Consider the following 20,618-nt stretch of genomic DNA (forward strand, 5'->3'; position numbering starts at 1 on the left):
ATTGGCCAGCAGGATAAGAGCAAGGCATCCTAGAACAGCGGTTCTCACGTTTTTTTGGTCTCAGGACCCCTTTGCACTGCTACATATTATTGAGAACTTTAAAGAGTTTTTATCTGTGTGGGTTGTATTTTTCCACATTTATCATATTGAGACACGTTTAAAATGTGTATCGATTCACTACAAAAAAGAGTAATCAACCCATTAAATGTTTACGTAAAAAATTTTATGAATAAAAGAATATTTTCCACAGACAAAAAAATTGCACGAAAAGAGTAGTACATCGTTTTACATGTAAATCTCTTTAATGACTGGCTTAACTGAAGACAATTGGATTCTCATACCTGCTTCTGCATCAGATCTATTGCTTCTGCATCTGATCTATTGATAAAAGTATGGGAAGAAAATCTGGCCTCAAAGATACTTCATTTGAAAAGGGAAAAGCATTTTAATGGTCTTTTAGATAATTGTGGATATTCTTCTTTGATACCACATCTAAACTTGCAAGTGGTAGTTTTTTAAAGGTTAGTCAGATGTAGAATCTGAAACCATCTCAATAAACTTTATGCTCTATTACATTAAAATCATTGGTATATCTTGTACTTTGGACATTTTATTCATGCATGATATTGTAAAATCATACATAGGGTCACGTGGAATACATTGTTTCATTGAGTTATGCAGCTCTTCTAAATGCAGAGGCTCTTAAATATTGGGAAGCTGCCAAGCTCACAGTGGCAGATACTAGTTTTCCGAAATTCTAATTTTCACTTGAAAACTCAAATTTTGTCGTTGGAAACAAATACTGTCTATTGTTTTTTTGAAGGTACAGTCTCACTCCTTTCATTTTGGGGGAAAATATCTGCCAAATGTGCCAGTCTGAATAACCATAGTTTGTATGATGTTCTTGCAAGTAAATTGATGCTTTGTTTATTTAAAAAAAAAAGACAAAAGCAAATTTGCTCAGCATTTTATTAGGGAATTGCAAATTAAAACAACCATAAGATACCTGAATCCAAAGCACTGACAACAGCAAATGCTAGTTAAGGGTGTGGAGCAACAGAAACTCTCCTTTACTGCTGGTGGGAATGCAAAATGGTAGACACTTTGGAAGACAGGTGGCATTTTCTTACAAAGCTAAACATACTCAACATATGAAATCTGACAGTTAAGTTTGCGAACTTGTTGCAACATTGTTGCTAACCTTTTTTGATGTCAGAGGGATTATTCATTATGAATTTGGACCAACCAGACAGTTAACCAAGTTTACTATTTGGAAGTGCTGGAAAGGCTGCGTGAAAAAGTTAGATGACCTGAACTTTTTGCCAACAATTCATGGCTCTTGCATCATGACAATGCACCAGCTCACAGGGCACTGTCTGTGAGGGAGTTTTTAGCCAGTAAACAAATAACTGTATCGGCACACCTCCCTACTCACCTGATCTGGCCCCCAATGACTTGTTTCTTTGCCAGAAGATGAAAGAAATATTGAAAGGAAGACATTTTGATGACATTAAGGACATCAAAGGTAATACGACGACAGCTCTGATGGCCATTCCGGAAAAAGAGTTCCAAAATTGCTTTGAAGGGTGGACTAGGCGCTGGCGTCAGTGCGTAGCTTCCCAAGGGGAGTACTTTGAAGGTGACCATAGTGATATTCAGCAATGAGGTATGTAGCACTTTTTCTAGGATGAGTTTGTGAACTTCATTGTCTGATCTCGTGTGATCTAGCAGTTGTTCTCCTTGGTATTTTACCCAAATGAGTTGAAAACTTATCCCTACACAAAACCTGCACACAAATGTATAGACGCACTGTTCATAATTGCCCAAACTTGGAAGCCACCAAGATGTCCTTCAGTACGTGAATGGATAAACACACTGTGATACATCCATACAATGGAATATTGAGTGATAAAATGAAATGAACTTGTGAGGAACATAAGTGACTCCTTCCTGAAGCTAATCTGCCATCTTGATATCTGGGTGAACCCAGACCCATGACTCTCTCCCATTCCCCAGGGTGAGCTCTGAAATACATACACAGAGCTCTAGGCTGATCACAGATGTCCCACTAATTCTCTCTCTGGGTCAGGCGCCCTCAATGTTTCTCACCCTGACCCCTTTGATCATCCACACATTCTCACTACTCTTAGAATGGGGGGGGGGGGGACTGTGTGAGGATCCATTCGTCTTGTTGCCACCTGAGACTGCATCCTGTATGTAAGTTCCCCACTAAACTCTCTAAATGGACAAGCTGGACTTGTCTGCCTTATTCTTTGGCTTATGGGCCCCTTCGGAATTTGGGGGACACTTTGCATACATAGCCCTTCAACAAAACAGCTATCAAGCCACTAAAAGACATGGAGGAAACTTAAATGCACATTGCAAAGTGAAAGAAACCAATCTGAAAATGCTACATACTGTACGATCCAAAGTATGTGATATCCTGGAAAAAGGAAAACTGTGGAGATAGGAAAGAGGTCAGTGGTTGCCAGGGATGGGGGGAGGGAGGGAGGAAGGAAGGAATAGGTGGTGCATGGGATTTTTAGAAAAGTGAAACTATTCTGTATGATAATGTAATGGTGTCATGGTACATAAATGCCACTATACATTTATCAAAGCCCACAGATTGTACAACACAAAGAGTCGATCTTAACGTAAACTAAGGACTTTTTTAATGTATCAATATTATCTCATTGATTGTAACAAATGTACGATGTTAATGGAAACTGGGAGAGTGTGAAGAGCTGTATGGGAACTATACTATTAAAAAAAAAATAAAGTCTGTTAATTTAAAAACAAAGGTTAGTTCAGCTTGCAGTTTAATTGCACAAATGCTTTTTCTTAGAACAACTGTGAAACAACCATCACACATGGGTATGCAGAAGTGGTGTTTGCATATTTCCCATTTCTTCAAACAAAACAGTAAAAAGATGTGAACTCGAGTGTCAAGAATTAATAAAATTAATAATTTGTACTGCTTCACTGGGGTGGCCCCCAATGACATTTTTCTTAATTGAAAATGGCATTTTTAAAAATTGCAAGTGCACAGCAGGGAGGAATGCAATGACTACTACTACAGCTTGGTGCCACTGTCTCATTCCTCTAAGTCATCAACACTTTTACCCACCATTGCTTTTGCATCATCAGTGCAAATGTCAACACAGTTAAAAAGGCAAATAACATCTCGGTATTATTATAGAAGTAGATTTGTCCTTGACTCAAGGGGTTCATGGACCATGTGCTGAGAATCACTATCCTAAAGGAAAAGAATGAATGGCAGAGGTAGATGTAAAAGTAAGGATTACGGGGGACAGATGTGTTTGGCAGGTGGAATCACTGGGCTAAGAGTGTTCCTGCTTTTGAGAGTCTAGCCTGCTACTAGATCATCCTGACAGGCAGAGAGAGACAAATCACCTTGGAAGCCATAAATCTATTTAGGGGATGGATCTCTTAATCCACCTTCAAACCACAGTCCAAATGAATTTAGTGTAGTTTGGAAGTTTCGGCTAGCGCTTCAAAGACCATTCAAACTTAGATGGTTCCATTAAGTTCAGCATTTATGTTCTGTTATGTACCAAGAACTGGGCAAACTACGGAAGAGGAAACAAATTACTAAGTTGTGGCTTCTGTCCTGTAAGAGTTTAAGGGTATGGAAACAATAATAAAATACAGAAATAATAGAATAATAATAATAGAATGTAGAAAGTATTAAATGAAGTTCAAAGTGCTATAGTAACACTGAGAAAGATGTGACTTATGACTGGAAAAATCAGGAAAGTATTTTTCAAAAAACCGAACTGTGCTCTGAATGATGAGTACAATTTTGAGAGGAGAGAGGAAAATCAAAAGTTCTTAATAGTCTTGGGTGAATTGAGAGCATTCTGGGTAAGAGAAATACAGCTAATAAATGAACACCTCTCATCTCACGATTTTAACTTGTTTTTGTTCAAGGGGTTGGTCTCTAGTTACTCTGTCAGGACGAATATACAAAGACTCACGGCATTAGCATTCATTTAACAATAAAATAGTCCAAAATTTAGGTAAGAAATTTCTTCATGGATCTTTTCTAATAAAAAATTGTTTTTCTGTCTGCACTGCAGAGAAAGAAGTCCTCTTTCAGATCTTTCAATTCAATACCCCAAGCATTTAGTGAGTGCCCACTCTGTGCAGGGTATATGTTATTTTCTATGAGGGGTGCCAAAATAAAGACAGCCCCTGCTTTCACAGAATTTAGAATCTTGGAGGAGTCAAGTATGTATCAGTTAATGGCAAAGCATATTATAGATTCTATAAAAGATAAAATGTTGATGGGGATCAGAAGGAAGACGTCAACCTCAGTGGGGAAAGCAGGAAGGCTTCATGGAAGGAATGTCTTTTTTTAAATAAATTTTATTGGGGAACAGTGTGTTTCTCCAGGGCCTGTCAGCTCCAAGTCGTCCTTCAATCTACTTGTGGAGGGCGCAGCTCAGCTCCAAGTCCAGTCACCATTCTCAATCTTTAGTTGCAGGGGGTGCAGCCCACTATCCCACGTGGGAAACGGCAAACTTGTTGAGAGCTTGCGCTCTAACCAACTGAGCCATCCGGCTGTCCCTCTAGAAGCTCAGCAGCAGCTCCTTGTCTTCAGTCTAGTTGTGGAGGGCGCAGCTCACTGGCCCATGTGGGAATCAAACTGGCAACCTTGTTGTTCAGAGCTCGTGCTCTAACCAACTGACCCACCTGGCCGCCCCCCCCCCAGCAATGTTTTAAATATGAATAGACTTTTCATAGACAGTGATGAGTGAACCAGAATATTCACTCATCATGAGAAAGGTCCACCTGAGCAAAGTTATAAAAGGGATGGTGTGTTTGGGAAAAGGTGTGTAATTTGGTATGACTGGGGCCTGGGAGGTGAGTCACAAGAGAGATCAGGTTGGAAAAGCATGTTGAGAACAGTCTTGGAATGCCAAGCTTTGGAGTTTGGGCTTTACCCTGGAGGCAGGGTGGAGTATCCTCAAATCTTTGTTTTGGGATGATAACAAGTGGAATGGAGGAGAAAAGAAAAGGTCAGTTTGGAGGTGGATGGAATTGTCCAGAGACGACATCATGCTAGCCTTACCCAGGAAGCAAGAGCTGGAAAGGAGGGGGTGGATATGAGAGACATGCACGTGTAGGATGTCATTGCATGTGTAGGATGGCTTAGGGGTTCCTAGCTTGGGAAACTGGTAGGCTGCGAGCACTTACTCCCCAGGAGGAAGAATATGGGGAGAAGATAAAGGAGTTGGTTTGGCTATGGACTGTCCAATGTATTGGAGAGGCAGCAATGGCAATTGGAGAGAGGGCAGGACTGGAGCTACAGATTTGGGGATTGTCCATAAATCACTGTTGAAGGTATTGCACTTCCCTAGGGAGATAGGGTTTTTCAGCCTTGGCACAGAAGACTGGGATATATACCAATGTACCCCAAAGTTTGCCTGATTGCTGGCTGTTAATATTCCTCTTCCCCTATTTTCTGATTTTTCCAGTCATAATTCACGTCTTTCTCAGTGCTACTATAGCACTTTGAACTTCATTTAATATTTTCTACATTCTATTATTCTTCTATTATTTCTGTATTTTATTATTGTTTCCATACCCTTAAACTCTTATAGGACAGAGGCCACAACTTAGTAATTTATTTCCTCTTCTGTAGTTTGTCCAGTTCTTGGTACATAACAGACCATAAATGCTGAGCTTAATGGAACCGTCTAATTTTGAGTGGTCTTTGAAGCGCCTATTCCACGCTTCAAAGCAATGTTGGAACTCTTTTTCTGGAATGGCCGTCAGAGCTGTTGTCGTATTACCCTTGATGTCCTTACTGTCAACAAAATGTCTTCCTTTCATTATTTCTTTCATCTTCGGGTAAAGAAAGAAGTAATTGGGGGCCAGATCAGGTGAGTAGGGAGGGTGCTCCAATACAGTTATTTGTTTACTGGTTAAAAACTCCCTCACAGACAGTAGCATGTGAGCTGGTGCATTGTCGTGAAGCAAGAACCATGAATTGTTGGCGAAAAATTCAGGTTGTCTAACTTTTTCATGCAGTCTTTTTAGCACTTCCAAATAGTAAACTTCCAAATAGTCTCCAGTTGGTACACATTCATAATGAATAATTCCTCTGATATCAAAAAACGTTAGCAACATCGTTGCATCAAGTTTATAAACTTAATTGTCAGACCTCGTAGATCAGTGTGTGTAATAGAAATATAATTTGTGCCACTTTTGTAATTTAAAATTTTGTACTAGCCAAATTGAAGAGAAAAGAAACAGGTGAAATTAATTTTATCAATTTTTTATTTTTATTTAACAGTACCGAGGTGCCAAAAAAATGTATACACAAGACTTGTATTTATCTTTTGTTGTTGGTATATATTGAGTATTACAACTTTAATACAGTTTTTTCCTTTCTTAACATGTGTATGCATTTTTTGGCACCCTCTGTATATCCAAAACATTAACTGACATGTCATCAATATACAAAATTACCAATGGGATATTTATGTTCCTTTTTTCATAGTAAGTCTTTGAAATCCTGTGTGTATTTTACTCTTACATCACATCTCAATTCAGACACATTTCAAGTGCTCAACAGCTACATGTGGCCAGTAGCTACTGTATTGGACAACACAAATGTAGATCAAGATTTCTGACCTGCCTCCACTTGGCCACACTGTAGCCTTTCTCAGGATGGTGAGGAGTGGGACGGCCACATTCTCTGTGAGAGCAGGCTGGGATTGTCCACCAAAATTCAGGTCTGCAAAACATAAGAATCTTATCTAATTGGGGATAAGATTTCATTAGAAATTAGAAAAAAGTGTCTCAAGGTGCTACAGAGGCCCAAAACTTATTAGACCCTTTAAGAAGTATTTGTTAGAAAGGCTGACATTTTCCCCTTGGAACTGTTATTGCTGAGATGGGACAGGTATGTTTCTCTCTTTCTGCATGTCCCTGTTATTGTTCTATCTTGATAAATACCATCCCGGAAAAGTGAATTTTCTCTGGCCTAGAGCCAGGTTGGTGGAAAAATCCCTTGCCCTGGGCCCCCTCTCTATTCCACAGGGCAGCCTTCTCACCTTTTTTTGACGGGTCTCACCAACCCTGGTAGTGGTGGCCCCTGAGGGAAATGCAAGATTGTTGACCTCTGGAAGGAAAGGAGGGGTTGGTGTGCAATTATGTTCTTATTCTTGCAGTGGACAGTCCTTCATTCCAGGCCCTGGGCTAGGCACATTGCAGGGACTCTCCTTTTACTCCTCTCCACCGCACTCTGAGATCTCCTTAGCACCTGCAAAACCCAGAGAGGTTCGTTCACACAGGGTCACCCAGCGAGTAACCCAGAGCTTTCTGACACTTGAGCCCAGGATCACAGAATTCCAGACTTTGGGGGGATTACTGCTTTCTGCCCACCCACAGACGTGGAAGCAAGGATTGTCCAGCAAGCAATGTTTATATCTCCTTTCTGCTTCCACGAGAACTAGGCCTGGCAGGGTGCTTAAAGTTGAGTTCAGTCTCTAAAAATTGGGGTCAGATATTCAGGACATAAAAAAGGAGCCGGCTGCCCTTTCTGTATCAGGGGGTCCAGCCTCAGAAAAACTGGGAGGGCTGTTTCCTCTTTCTTTGCTGGTTCCTGACGAGTTAGAAGACTTCGGGTGCGGGGGAGCCCTGTTGCTTTAAGCCTCAGCCCCGTTTTGGGAGGAGACTGGGAGGGCAGTGAAGGGTGTCCGCCTACCTGGGGGAACCCGCGTAAGGTGTGGCTGGATCGGCATGGGATGCGAGGTGAGCAAGGGGCGGGCTGAAAGTTGGAGCAAGCAGGAAGTGAACGGAGGGCCGCCCCGGGAGGAAACAGACTAGGCGAATTCTACAGCTGACAGGCCTGAGACGCTGAAACATGGTGAGTGAGCTGGGAACTAGGAAGGGGCTGATTTAAAGACCAGCCAGAAGGGGCTGGGGATCAGGAAAGTGGAGTTAATGGCAAGTCCGAGGGCTGGGGCAGCGCTGACTGTGGCCTCTCTTTGACAACTAGCTGCAAGTAGCTCTGGGCTGCCCAAGCTGTTGTTCCTGATCCTTCTCTACTCCCTTCCTCCCGTGACCTCAGTGCTGGCCTGGAGCAGGGCTTCGGTGGGGGTGGAGGATCCGAATTCCAGGCAAGGAGTTGCCGAGAGGCCCTTCGTCGCCTCCTCCAGGCCTCCTGCCCTGGGCCAGCTGGGCGTTGTGAAATTCCTAGGCAGCGCCTCTACTGTTCCCAGCGCAGATTCCAGCCCAGCGACCAGCGCTCGCCCCCTCTGCCGTTCACTTCAACCCTGTGGGGAAACCTAAAATTTCTCTCTCCAACGAAGAGTCCAAGGAATTGGCCCCCTTTCCATAAACTTGAGGAAGAGCTAAGGGTTTGTAAAAGAACCAGAAGTCGGCTCTCTGTGATAATTTAGTTTGGACCCACACCCTAGTCTGTTTCTGGAGATCCAGTGGACCAGGAAAGCGAGGGGCTTAGTAACTTTTCCCCCTCCCTGTTCTAAAACCTTAGGAAGTCTCGGGTTGAGGCATTAAGCAGGGAGGACTTGCCCTGCATTTCCCCCAACGCCCAGACTGCTGTTTTTATTTAATATCTGCTTAAGTGGCGATGGTTTGGTGCCTGCGCATGGTGCTAAGTGCGGCTGGGAAAGCAGAAGTTTGCGGCCCAACGGATCTCTCTCATGGGGCCTCGAGAGGGACAGGGAGCCTTGCTGCTGGTCTTCTGGGGTCACAGCAATTAGGCTCCCCGGGAGGCACTGGCAGACTCAGCTCTCCAGCTGCTGTCTTCGAGAGACAGAGGGTTGGGCCAGGTGAGGGGGTTCTACTGGCCAGCACAGACGTGTCCTGGGAGGACCCGGTGGGATCTGGGAATTGGTTAAATAGTGGTGGGGTTCTGCATTGTGCCATGCAGCTCAGCTGTCTTCTCTGTCCCTCTTTGACGAGTAAGGAAGCAACGGAAAGGGATTTGGTGGTGTGCTTCTCCTTGTCAGGGGCCCTGAGAGTCTGAAAAGAAGTTTGATCTGGTCTAGCATCGGGGACTTAAGAATTCATTTATTTTTGATTTCGTGAGTCGTCCGTGAAAGCATTCTCTTTGTGAACAGTTCAAGCATTACAAAAAGCTAAAGTCTACCTTAGCCCTTCCCCTCTTCTAGGCTCTGATGCTGAGTCTGTTCCTTCACCATTTGGCCTAATTAACCCCTGTGTTGCTGCCCAGGAGGAGGCCAGTGGAGGTGGAGGAAATGATCGAGTGCGGAACCTGCAGAATGAGGTGGAGGGAGTCAAGAATATTATGACCCAGAATGTGGAGCGGATCCTAGCCCGAGGAGAAAACTTGGACCATCTCCGCAATAAGACAGAGGATCTGGAAGCCACAGTGAGATGGGGAGCCATGGGGGCAAGAGGAAGAGAGGGAGGGAGGATCTTTGGGGGTTTGGGGGTTGGTGGTGTTGGGGGCAAAATTAATAATTGGGAAGTCTGCCTCTTCACCTGTTTTGGGAATTGGTGTAAGCTTAGTCCCAACTTACGATCCTGTTCTACTCCACCGATTGGTACTGGCTTCCAGAGAATGGGTCCAATGATTGGGGCTGGGGGTCAGGGGCCGACCCACAGAGGCATTTTCTGAGACAGAGAGATGGTGCAGTGAGCATAGGCATTTGTAGGTTTGTTTCTCTCTTGTGAAACTGATTTTCCCTTTGAAGGCTGCCCTTGACAATCATTTGAACGTAACCTCAGGGCAAAATACTGGCTCTGGAAAATCCTCCCAGGGCCTTTGGCTTTCTCCAGGAGTTATTAGGCAGGGGGTGGAAAACTGCTAGAGTCTTAAAACTGCTGAGTCAGCTTAAAAAAAGAAAAAGCTGGGAAGAGCAGTGAAATTCTTTGATGGGGTCCTCTGCTAGCTGAAAGCTAGAATAATATCTCCTACACATCTTGCTAGACCTCATTCTTCCCTCTGCCCACCCAGGGACTGAAGCCAGCTGCTGAGGGAGGGAGTAACTCTAAGGTCCAACAAAGGCTGCAGCCTAAGTTTCCATGTCCACCGGGAGACACTGGCTGCAGCCTTCTGAGTTCTGTGTGTAATCTTGAGCATAACTCCTTTGTCTCCCTGGGACTTACGCTTGTTTCCACAGCCTAACCTGGGGAGCATGGATGGCCCTGTGTAACATAGTTTTTGCAACTCCAGTTTGGAGAGGAAGAGCACTTTCCCTCACTTCCAACCACTGTATCGCCCTGGTCCCTCCTCCAGCTTCAACAGTCCCCATGGGGCAAGGAATCCTGGAACCAGGAAACACACATACCTACCTGGGGCCTATCCCCCTCAGCCCCAGTGTCTGCCCTCCTAAGGGCAGATTGTACTGCCAGTGTCGCACCCCTGGGTGTGAGCATGTGTAAAAGGCATCTCAGTGTGCGTGACAGTGCAGGGGTAAGAAGAGTAGGGGGTAGGCAGGGGGCCAAGGGCAGCCCAAGAATTCTAAATTTAAACCTGGCCCACCAGATAGTTATGAAGGGATACTTGTCAAGGTAGGAAGACAGGACATTTTCTATTTAACAGTCTATTACCTCAACTTACCACTTCAATATTTAGGGGTATGGCATGTGGGCCTCTGTCTGGACTCTTGTTCCAGTGGGAGGAGGCACTGAGTCCTTCTACCTTATCCCCTACAGTCCGAGCACTTCAAGACAACATCGCAGAAGGTGGCGCGCAAGTTCTGGTGGAAGAACGTGAAGATGATTGTCCTCATCTGCGTGATTGTTTTTATCATCATCCTCTTCATCGTGCTCTTTGCCACTAATGTCATCCCCTAAGTAACTTAGGGAGCCCCTCTCACCCTGCCCTCTTCTTCAGGGTTACCCTCCAGGGTGGGCGCCATGAGGGGCCTTCTTTCCCATCCTTCTCCACAGGGAATGCTGCTCAGTCCTCCAGCCCCTGACTCTGAAGCCCCTCAACCGCATTGTCTGCCCCAGGGAGTACCTTGGTCCCCCAGAGGGAGACAGCTGGACTGTGGCTGCATTTCACGGGTCCTCAGAGTTGGTTGGAGAGACCCGGAGGGCCCAGCATGTAGCTGGGACACTGACAATGGCTGGTAGGCAATAAAGACCCTTCAGTATCCCTAAGTTTGTGAGGTGCTTTCTCCCTCTGCATTTGGCCTTTGGTCCTTTTCTCCCTGAGGACACCTCCTCTGGCTGAGATTCTCTCATTTGTGGCCCAAGTTGTTGGAGGGGTGGAGAGCAGGTGTTTAGAGTAGAAAGAAGGAGACTTCCTGTCTTTCTTTATTCCCCTTTGTTCCGCTCATTGTCACAGGTCTGAAGAAGAAGAACTTTCTGGGAGTCTTGGCATATGGAAAAATTCAAAATGTTCATAGCATTTTAGGGTGGTATGCAAGACTTCTAAGTGTCCCCCTTGGGTCTTGCCATATCCCTTTAATTCCAGCATTTCTGCTGGAAGCATTAACTGAAACATAAGGCCTACCTGAGCTGAACATTTAGAATTCTGGTTAAGGGCCTCCTGCCTCTCTCATTGCCATCTCTCTTCTGTGGCCCTGTTGTAGTCTAAAGCAGTGGGTAAGAAGAACAGGACTGCTTTTCCTTCTCTTGTGGTTCAGTAAGTTTTATTTGTCGTTTGTCTGCTCCTGCCATTTTGGGACTTAGCAGGGCCTCTGGGTCTCAGCTGTCCTAAGGGGATGAGCATCTCTCTCCGATGTCCCATGGCTGGGCACAGTCAGTATCATACGACAGGACCTATGACCCTCCTTCCCTTCCATGGAGAATGGGACTCTCTGTCTTTGAGCCTCCCTCCTTCCCACCAGGTTCCACCATCATAGTCACTGTTTACAGTGCCCAGTTGGCCTTGGTTTGAGGGACGGGTTCTTGTCATCTCTACTGTGTTTCCCCGAAAATAAGACCCAGCCGGACAATCAGCTCTAATGTGTCTTTTGGAGCAAAAATTAATATAAGGCCCGGTCTTATTTTACTGTAATATAAGACCGGGTTTTATATAATAACAATATAATATAAGTATAATACCGAGTCTTATATTAATTTTTGCTAAAAGATGCTGATTGTTTGGCTAGGTCTTATTTTCAGGGAAACGGTGTCTGTCCCTATTTCCCACATAGGGAATTGAAAACAACCTGTTTTGGGGAGAGAGTGGGGAAGGGGAGGGTTGGGAAACAGGATTTCAGACTAATACTGGCAAGTCAGTTTCTGGAATCATGCTCGAAAAGCTGGGGAGGGAGCAAGAAAGCACAGAAGAGACGCTGGGTGGTCTGTGCCACGACTATGCCCATCGTCTCTCTCCTCAGTGCAGTCATGAACTCCAGGGCCAAGGAACTGGGTGAAACCTTCTTGGGACCTAGACAGGCTGGGGTGGGGGTGGGTCCATGTTCACAGGGACTCAACCCCCTTCCTCAAAAGGGGTCACATTTGAGATGTTGGTGGCATGGGGTGGGGTGGAGAACGGGACTAGTGACTTCTCTGCAGCAGTGACAGGAGAGGATGGGCAGATTCAGCTCAGGAAGGCTCTAGAAGGGCAGTAGACACACCAGCTTCACCCTTCCTCTAAATGAGCAGAGTCATATCAGGGCAGGGATTCGCTTGTCTTCCTGGGGAAGAGGGAAATACAGAAAAGCTAGGTCTGGCACTTTCTCCATGACAGTCTGTTTTCTTTTCCAGTTGAGGTGAAATTCACAAGTCATACAATTGACCATTTTAGAATGTACAATTCAGTGGCAAGTAGTGCATTCACAATGTTTATTGTGAATAAACTTTCTTCAGTTTCAAAACTTTTTTGGGGGTGGTGGTTTTTAATTATAGTTGAGATGCACTTACGAAGGTGACAAACTCCCCGCCTGGCTGTTCAAGGTGTCCCAAGTGCCTAGCACACAGCCAATGGCACTCACACAGCCCTGTGTTGAATGAATTAATCATACCTCCCCAGGGAAGCCCAATCTACCTGATGTTGGAAGCAGCCACAGAGAGGCCTCTCTGAGCACATTCCAGAGCTCACTCCACTGTGCCAATTTCATAGATTGGGCCCCAAGGTGTCACCAGCTTGCAGACCTGGTGCCAGGCTGCTTAGGTGTAGTGTCCCCAATTCACGAGGCTGGAGAGTCATAAGAAGCTGGGCGCTGGCGGCCAGGGAGGAGGCGCTCTAAGGACCCCGGTCGCTGTTGGACATTCGCTTTCGGTTTGAACTTGGCCTCTGTCGCAGCTAAGAGAAGGCGTCCCCCCCCCCCCCCCCGTCCCCGCCCTGCCCCGCCCCTCTGTTTCCTCCTGGGCTCTGGCACCCGGGCCTCTCTGCGTGCAGAGGAGCCGGAGCAGGCCAGGCGGCAGCGGCGATGGTGAGGACCCAGGCGGGGCGGGGCGGGGTGGCCGGGAGCGGGGCAGAGGGCAAGCACCGGGCTGCAAGACAGGATCTGAAGTCCGAGGGCCCGGGCGCCCTCCAGGATCCGGCCGGTGCTCCCGCAATGTGACAGCTCCAGGAGCGGGGCAGAGGCCAGATCCTTCTTCACTCCCCACGCAGCTCACAAGTGTGGTGTGAGCCCCATCAGGCTGCCCCGGGTAGAGCGAATAGGACTCGCTTCCACTTGGTTGAATCAAGTGGTTGGTTACCAGAACCCGCCTCAGAGTCAGGCTGAGATCCTGACTTACATAGTGGCCACTTACCGGCTCGGTGACCCTCGGCAAGTCACTTAACCTCCCTGAGCCCCCTTTTCCGCTTCTGTGAAGTGGGGTCAGCAATAACCGCCTTTCTGGGTCTGTGTGAGGTTAAAGGAGATGCAATGGCAGAGACCTGCCTGGCGCTCAGACCCTGCTGTTGAGAAGTTGTAGGTAATGTGATGATGACCTCTTCAGCACTTCCTGGGACAGTGAGGAGCCCAGCCTGGCTGGTGAGTAGGAAACCTGAGCGGATGGGGTGGTGGAGGCTGAGCCAGCCTGTGGCAGAGTTTTGGAGAGGAAAGAGAAAGGAAGATTTTTACTATAAAATTTCCACTGAAGTTATCAGAGTGTGGCAGTCCTGACTCCCTCCTAACCCCTATCTAGGGACACATTCCTGAGCTGAGTCATAACCTACTCCTGCTGCAGACTCTGGCTTCTGCTTCTACTTGTCAACTCCAAGGCAAAGGTGTTAGGAACAGGTGGTACCAGTTGCTCCCCCCACCACCACCCATGAAGATGAGCCTGGAAGGAAGCAGGCTTAGTGCTTTAAGATTCTGCCATGGAGAAGCTGGCGGAGGTGTGATGAAAGGGCCTGTCTAGGGGTTGCGATGCATGGATGGCTTCATCTCCAGGGAACTGCAGGCAGGAAAAGGAAGCTAGGCAGGAAGGTAGTGCTGAGCTCTAAGGCTGTGCCAGGAAACTGAGGGAGGCTCTGAGAATGGGACAGAGCCCAGAGCCCACTTCCCAGTGTGCAGGGCAGGGGATCAGGCAGGGCTAGACGTGGGCTTCCAGCTGGCCCTAGCATTTCGGGAGAAGAAATTCCTGAAAGGTAGACGGAGGCCAGGATAGTTTATTAAGGAGTAGTTGAAAACTCTGGGACTTTCACAGGTTCATTTGAGGCAAATAGTGGATCAGGGCCTGGGGAGGGTGTGTTGATATTTCTCTCCCCCACCCATCTCCTAGCTTCATCCCTCCATCCTTTTACTCCTGCCCCTTTCTCTGCCCCCTGCTCTTTCACTCCCTTCTTCCCAGCCCCCTTCTCTGCTGGATCCTTCTTCCTTTCCCTTCTCTTCTCTAATTCATTCAATCAACAAATATTTCTTGGGCATTTCCTTTGTGCCAGACATGGTGACGGGTACTGGAGATAGAGTAGGAACGAAATAGTGATGGGAAAGATGGAAATGACTTGAATTCATTCATCTGTAGATGGTCCTCTCATGTCCAAAGAATTTGGGTTTTGGCCTCCTTCATATGCACACAAGTTGAGCTGGCAGCATCAATAGGTCTGGTGAGTTTTCAGCCAGCCAGCTAAAAATGATTTGACTTCCTTTTAGCCTGCATTCCGTTTAGCACCGGGGTTAAGAATGTGATTCTTGGAATCTATGTTGGTTCAACTCTGAGGTCTTCTACTCAGTGGCTCTGTGACCCTGCATGGGTGATTTAACCCCTCTGAGCCTCACTTTCTTTTAAAACTGGGATAATAGTACTATCCTCAATGGACTGATGTGAGGATTAAATGAGATAAAGTGAACAGACAGCTGGCAGCACAGTGCTTAGCTCAGACTATGTGTCCATTGAATGGTGGCTGTTATTACAGTCAATAGCCTGCGGCGCCCGATGGAAATAAACTAGATACAGTTTCTCAAAGGCCCACGTCAAGTTCTGTCTTTAGGTTAGAAACAATTCAGGGCACAAATTTGCCATAAGGAAGACTTTGCTTGGCTGAGTATTTTGTAAGAATATCTAAGAGGTTTTATTGATCACAAGTTATGTAGTTCTTGGGATCTGATTGCTAAAAAAACAAAAATGGGGCAGCCGGATGGCTCAGCTGGTTAGAGCGTGAGCTTTCAACAACAAGGTTGCTGGTTCAATTCCTGCATAAGATGGTGGGCTATATGCCCCCTGCAACTAAGATTGAAAACGGCAACTGGACTTGGAGCTGAGCTGTGCCCTCCACAACTAGATTGAAGGACAATGACTTGGAGCTGATGGGCCCTGGAGAAACACACTGTTCCCCCTACCCCCCACAAACAACAACAACAAACAAACAAACAAACAAAAAACTAGGGCAATGGGCTAGATCAATAATAATGGCTGTTATTTTTTTAGCATTTAGTATGTGTCAGGTATTGTGCTAAGCACTTTATAATATGTCGTATGTCTTATCTAACATGGTAGATATTATTATGGTCACCACTTTACAGATGAGAAAGTGGTGGATCAGAAAGGTCATGTTCTCAGTCTTCAGTCACTCAACTGGTGAGTGGCAGAGGCAGGATTTGAAGGAACCCAGGGCTACAATGCAGAGCCCTGCTCCTAGTCTCTGAGCTCAGGTGAGGGCTGCCCTAGGAAGCAGTTGATACACCAGATCACTGCCCAGGTCCATCTGACCACAGGAATAGGGTTTCTTAGCCACTAACCAAGAGAGAGGGGAGACAAGAAAGTTATGACAGGGAGGTTTTTGAGAGCTTTGTTTTCAGAGGAACCGAGGGGATTTGGCCTGGAAAAGCCTGAGGGGACTTTTGAGCATTCAAAGGAGGGAGGTTGTGTACAGAGGGTGACTGTCTGTCAGAAACATTTGCTACATAACTACCACCCTCTGTTTGCCAACTATGCTGCTTCTGCCCTCTCCCCCAGGCTCGCAACCTGAAGCCCTGCAGGCCCCTGGCACGGCTCAGAAATGACTCTCTCACCCACCCATCCTCTCTACACTCTCTGCTCCCCCCAGCCTGGTGGACATCACCTCACACTCTTGCTGATGGTACGTCTCCACCCCTTCTGGCTGGCCTCTCTGCCTTCCATCCAGGCCAGTCTACCACCAACAGAGAAATTATCCTGCAGCACCTCTCTGGTGTTGCGCTTATTTCAGAAACCTGTACTAGCTCTTGCTCTGTCCCTCCCTCCAAGTAAACTTCCTCTTCTTGACTTTTATGGCTTTCTCCAGCCCACCCTGCCCCTCCATCCTGACCCTCTGCCTGGTCATCACTGTTCAAAGAGTGTCTTTGTCTCTCTACGTCTGGAATGCCCCAGCTCCACCCCATCCTTCAAGGGCTCCTCCCCTCCCCCATCTATGGTGGTTCTCAGGAATCACCTCTCTGCGAACACTGTTTGAATCTCCCAGTGTAACTCTTTACTCTCTCTAACTGTATCATATATGTCTCTTTCCCCACCCTATAGTCATCTTAAGAACAGGTACAATTCATTTAGAAAACGCTTTCCACACGGCCACTGCGTGCCAGGCACTAGGCTGAGTTCAACGTGGCAGCAGGCAGCGTGGCCTTGCCCTTCTTCCACATCCCACAGGTCTTTATTTCTCTCTGTGCCAGTATAGACACCTGTGCATACAGTGTCATTTTTCCTCTGGTTGGATGGGACCAAAGAGGGCCAGAGACTTGAGCCTGAGGCCTCTGTGTTTCTTGGAGCAAATGTGTTCTTTTAGGCCTGGGCCCACCTTGGCTCCAGACAGGGTTTGGCTTCCAGTGGGGGAAGGAGGCTGCAGATTACGGTGGGAGGCACAGCCACCTCTCCTGGAAAATCTCTCCTGTGTTGGAGAATATGATAACAGCTGTAGCATTCAGAGTAGAAAAAATAATACCCAACCTCCCACCAGTCTCTAGCAGTGATTCTCATGTTCAAATCTTTGACCATTCCCAGGATTTTGCCTTGGACTATTTGAATGTGGGGATACCTCGGATTGTTTGAACGTGAGAGGCTCCAAATGATGGAGCCTTGTTGAATAATCTAGTCATTACGATAGCAGTGGTAATGGTTGACTCAGGAACAGGTAGAGATGAGTGCACATTCCCAGCTCTCTTAGTTATTCCTCCTTGTTCCCCAGTTACTGCTTCCTCTGCCTGCAAGCACCCCTTGACAGTGGTTTGCCTGCCCCCTCTCCAAGCAGGTTGCTTTTCTAGCTCATAGGCAAATATTGACCTACTTTTTCAGATGCTGCCCCTTGAAACTCCTGCTGGGCTGGATAAACACACTAGGATAACAGCTCTTGGGACTAAGAGTTGCTTTTGGACAGGCTATAATGCAACTGACCCACTCACTGAGTCCTTGCAATGGTCAGCACTGTGCCGACCTCCTGGACCCCTGGGATGGTGGCAGATAAAGGAAAGGCACTGGGCCCTGCCCTCCCTCTGGGAGCTTGTGGACCCGTTGGGGAGAAAGGACTCATGTACTGGGAATGCTTCGAGGTTGTGTGCAAGACAGCTGCAAGGATTCTGAATGTACATTCTTGCCTGAGTAGGAGGTGGCCCTCTGTAACCACCACATCCTTTCCCTTTCTGCGGTTTTAAGTGGAATTTAGTCATGTGCCAAAGTATCTGTGGTAGACAATGGGCAATGTGGTCTGGTAGGAAAGAGAGCTTGGCCAATGCTCTGTAGGGAGGAGAGGAGAATAGGGACGGGCTGTGGAGAACTAGGCTGGGCGGAGGAAGTTGCTATGGTTTGTTAAACCTCTTGTATTCATCCCCTGACTTGTCGCTGCACCTACTCCTGGACCTCCAGCTCTCCCCAGGACCTTGCCCCGGGTCTCTCCCAGTTGCATGCATCCAAAGCCCAGTTTCTTTCTGGCTTGAGACCCATGTTTCTTTCCTCTCCCCTTTCCTCAACCTCGGCCAGCCTAGACCCTGCACCTCCCTTCCCGGTCCTCTGAAACAAGCTGGGTTCCATTGCTCAGTGAGGCTGCTGCCCAGGCTAGGAGATCTGAGGCTTGGTTTCATCTGGGTGAGTTGGACCCCAGTGAAGATCCTAGTTAGCTGAAAGGCTGGAGGTTGGCGGTCAGGAAGTCTGAGGTGCCAGGCAGACAGGGCATCAACTTCGAGCATTGATGCCAAGCAGGTCAGGTCAGGAGGCAGAACTGGCCTGACTGGTCAGAGGCCCAAGGAGGGAGATCTGATCTTTTCGTTTGTGTCTGTGTGTGTATCTGTGGGTTAGGCAGAGACTGTGATGCGTGGTGGTCCAAAATTACCTTTCTAACTGTGGGGTGGATCGCCTCGCTGTCTGACCTTTAGGCAAGTAGTTGCTTTCCTATTCTTTGCTGTGGGAAGCTGTAGGGCAGGTGCGCATTGGTTAGAGGCCATCCTAGAGCAGATGAGCAAAGTGTCTGCTTTGTGGTGGGTTGGGATCCTGGGAAGTTCCCATACTGGGGCACCTTAGAGGAAGCTGAGATGCTGGAAGCCAAGGCCGAACTGGGACCTGCCTTGATGGGCAAGAGGAGGGGCCTGTGAGACAAAAGATGAGCCACACACACCCAGGAGGGTGGCCCTTCACTCCACACATATATCCTTCCATGAAAGATGTTTCCCCTACTCATACACTGTACACACACAGTGGGGGCAAGGAGACTTCTAGGTCTCAGGACCAGATGAAGGCCAGGTGTGAGTCTCATTCAGCCCTGACCTTGGGCTTGGTGCCCAGGCAGGGAAAGAGTTGGAGCGGTGCCAGCGGCAGGCGGATGAGGTGACGGAAATCATGCTCAACAACTTTGACAAGGTCCTGGAGCGCGATGGGAAACTGGCAGAGCTGGAGCAGCGTTCAGATCAACTCCTGGACATGGTGTGAGGCCTGGGGAAGCAGGGAGGGGGCAGGAGAGGGTAGGACGAGCCCTCAGAGGGAGCTCTCAGGCTGTGTTCAGGGCCTCCAGGCCCTTGGTGGCACCTGAGTCTCCTGTGAGGGGCAGCGTGGGTTCCTTGAGGCACCCCTAGCCTAGATATGTAATGACTAGGCTTCATGAAGTGAAAAGTCCTTGGTTTGAAGCTGGGCTTGGGTTTGATGCCCAGAACCTCCCTAAATGTTGAGGACTGGCATTATCAACTGGGGATGAGCCTGCAGGTCAAGGGCTCTACCAGTGTCTGAGACTAGGAGTCAGTGTGGGAGGGTCCCAGGAGAGGCTGTGTGGGGAAGGGGAACAGGCAGGAAGAAAAGGATTCAGGAAGAGACCACCCTTGCTGGGGCAGAGTTGGGAGGAGCTGGCTCTGGGGCTTCGGGAGAATCACTAACTCCCATTCTGTGTCTGGGGGCATCCACAGAGCTCAGCCTTCAGCAAGACAACCAAGACCTTGGCCCAGAAGAAGCGCTGGGAGAACATCCGCTGCCGGATCTACTTGGGGCTGGTGCTGGGCGCTGGCGTGCTCATCCTCGTGATTGTGCTGCTCGTCCTCTTTCTCCCACAGAGCAGTGAGGGCAGCAGTGCTCCGCAGGCCCAGAACACAGGTGCTGCCTCGGGGCCTGGGGACTGAGCCAGCTGGGCCTGGAGGAGAGGCCGACTGGCCACACTGGCCTGTTCTGGTCTCCAGAGAACCCTGGAGTTTGCTCCCATCTGAGCCACCCCAGTGAGCACTGACGGGCAGCCCCAATGTGTGCACCTTTGCATCTCCTATCACACCACGGACTGGCCTTTGAGGGCAGTCTGCTGCACTGGCCATGCCAGGCCAGCCCCACCTGGAGCTCAGTAAAAGCTGCTGTTTGATTAAAAGCTGCTGTTTGGTTAAAAGCTGGTGTGTGTGTGTGTGTGTGTGTGTAGAGAGAGAGAGAGAGAGAGAGAGAGAGAGAGAGGAGAAGGGAGAGAGAAGAGAGAGAGAGAAAGAGGGAAGGTCTCCAGGCTGGTCATCCTGCTGTGCCTCCACCCCTGGGGCTATTTAGAAAGGCTACTACATGAAGGACGGCACCCTTGGGAAATGGTCCGTTCCTCTCCCTTTCCTACTTGAGCCAGCCATACACAGACAGATCCTTCTGGAGTGCAGGTGTAAAGACACAACAGGCCCCAAACCAGACCCTTCAACGATGCTCTCTGAGCCTGTTTCTCTAATGATGAAATCTATTAGTTTTTTGATGTCTTGGGGGATGCTCAGAGGACCAATGGGACACCAAAGGGATGACAAAGAGGAAAGCACTTTAGAGATTTGTATCATGAGGCTTTCACCTTCAGATAGACTTTT

At 47.7% G+C, this 20,618-nt stretch overlaps 2 protein-coding genes and 1 long non-coding RNA gene across 7 annotated transcripts; 2 read left to right on the forward strand and 1 right to left on the reverse strand.

Moving 5' to 3' along the window:
• Nucleotides 1-6,333: 6,333 nt before the first annotated feature.
• LOC109436185 (uncharacterized) lies at nt 6,334-7,871 on the reverse strand. The gene is made up of 3 exons (XR_012496413.1): nt 7,739-7,871; nt 7,086-7,294; nt 6,334-6,766 (listed from the first exon to the last, which is right to left on the reverse strand). It is a non-coding gene; the product is annotated as an uncharacterized LOC109436185 (long non-coding RNA).
• On the forward strand, nt 7,760-11,130 carry VAMP8 (vesicle associated membrane protein 8). The gene is made up of 3 exons (XM_019714568.2): nt 7,760-7,900; nt 9,233-9,391; nt 10,681-11,130. The coding sequence occupies exons 1-3, from the start codon at nt 7,898-7,900 to the stop codon at nt 10,819-10,821; spliced, it is 303 nt and encodes a 100-aa protein (XP_019570127.1). The 5' UTR covers nt 7,760-7,897; the 3' UTR covers nt 10,822-11,130.
• A 2,128-nt stretch (nt 11,131-13,258) lies between these two features.
• On the forward strand, nt 13,259-20,173 carry VAMP5 (vesicle associated membrane protein 5). Of its 5 annotated transcripts, none has more exons than XM_019714552.2 (4): nt 13,264-13,355; nt 13,840-13,904; nt 19,099-19,236; nt 19,710-20,173. In XM_019714552.2, the coding sequence occupies exons 2-4, from the start codon at nt 13,854-13,856 to the stop codon at nt 19,917-19,919; spliced, it is 399 nt and encodes a 132-aa protein (XP_019570111.2). In that variant the 5' UTR covers nt 13,264-13,355; nt 13,840-13,853; the 3' UTR covers nt 19,920-20,173. The 5 variants fall into 5 exon arrangements, with proteins under 5 accessions (XP_019570112.2, XP_019570111.2, XP_074188377.1 ...); XM_074332276.1 differs by lacking the exon at nt 13,840-13,904 and adding an exon at nt 16,312-16,435 and having other exon boundaries at nt 13,312-13,355; XM_074332277.1 differs by having other exon boundaries at nt 13,316-13,355; nt 13,789-13,904.
• The last annotated feature ends 445 nt before the right edge of the window (nt 20,174-20,618 follow it).

The sequence above is a fragment of the Rhinolophus sinicus genome, linkage group LG05 (genome assembly GCF_036562045.2).
Source record: "Rhinolophus sinicus isolate RSC01 linkage group LG05, ASM3656204v1, whole genome shotgun sequence".
Taxonomy (NCBI): Eukaryota; Metazoa; Chordata; class Mammalia; order Chiroptera; family Rhinolophidae; genus Rhinolophus; species Rhinolophus sinicus.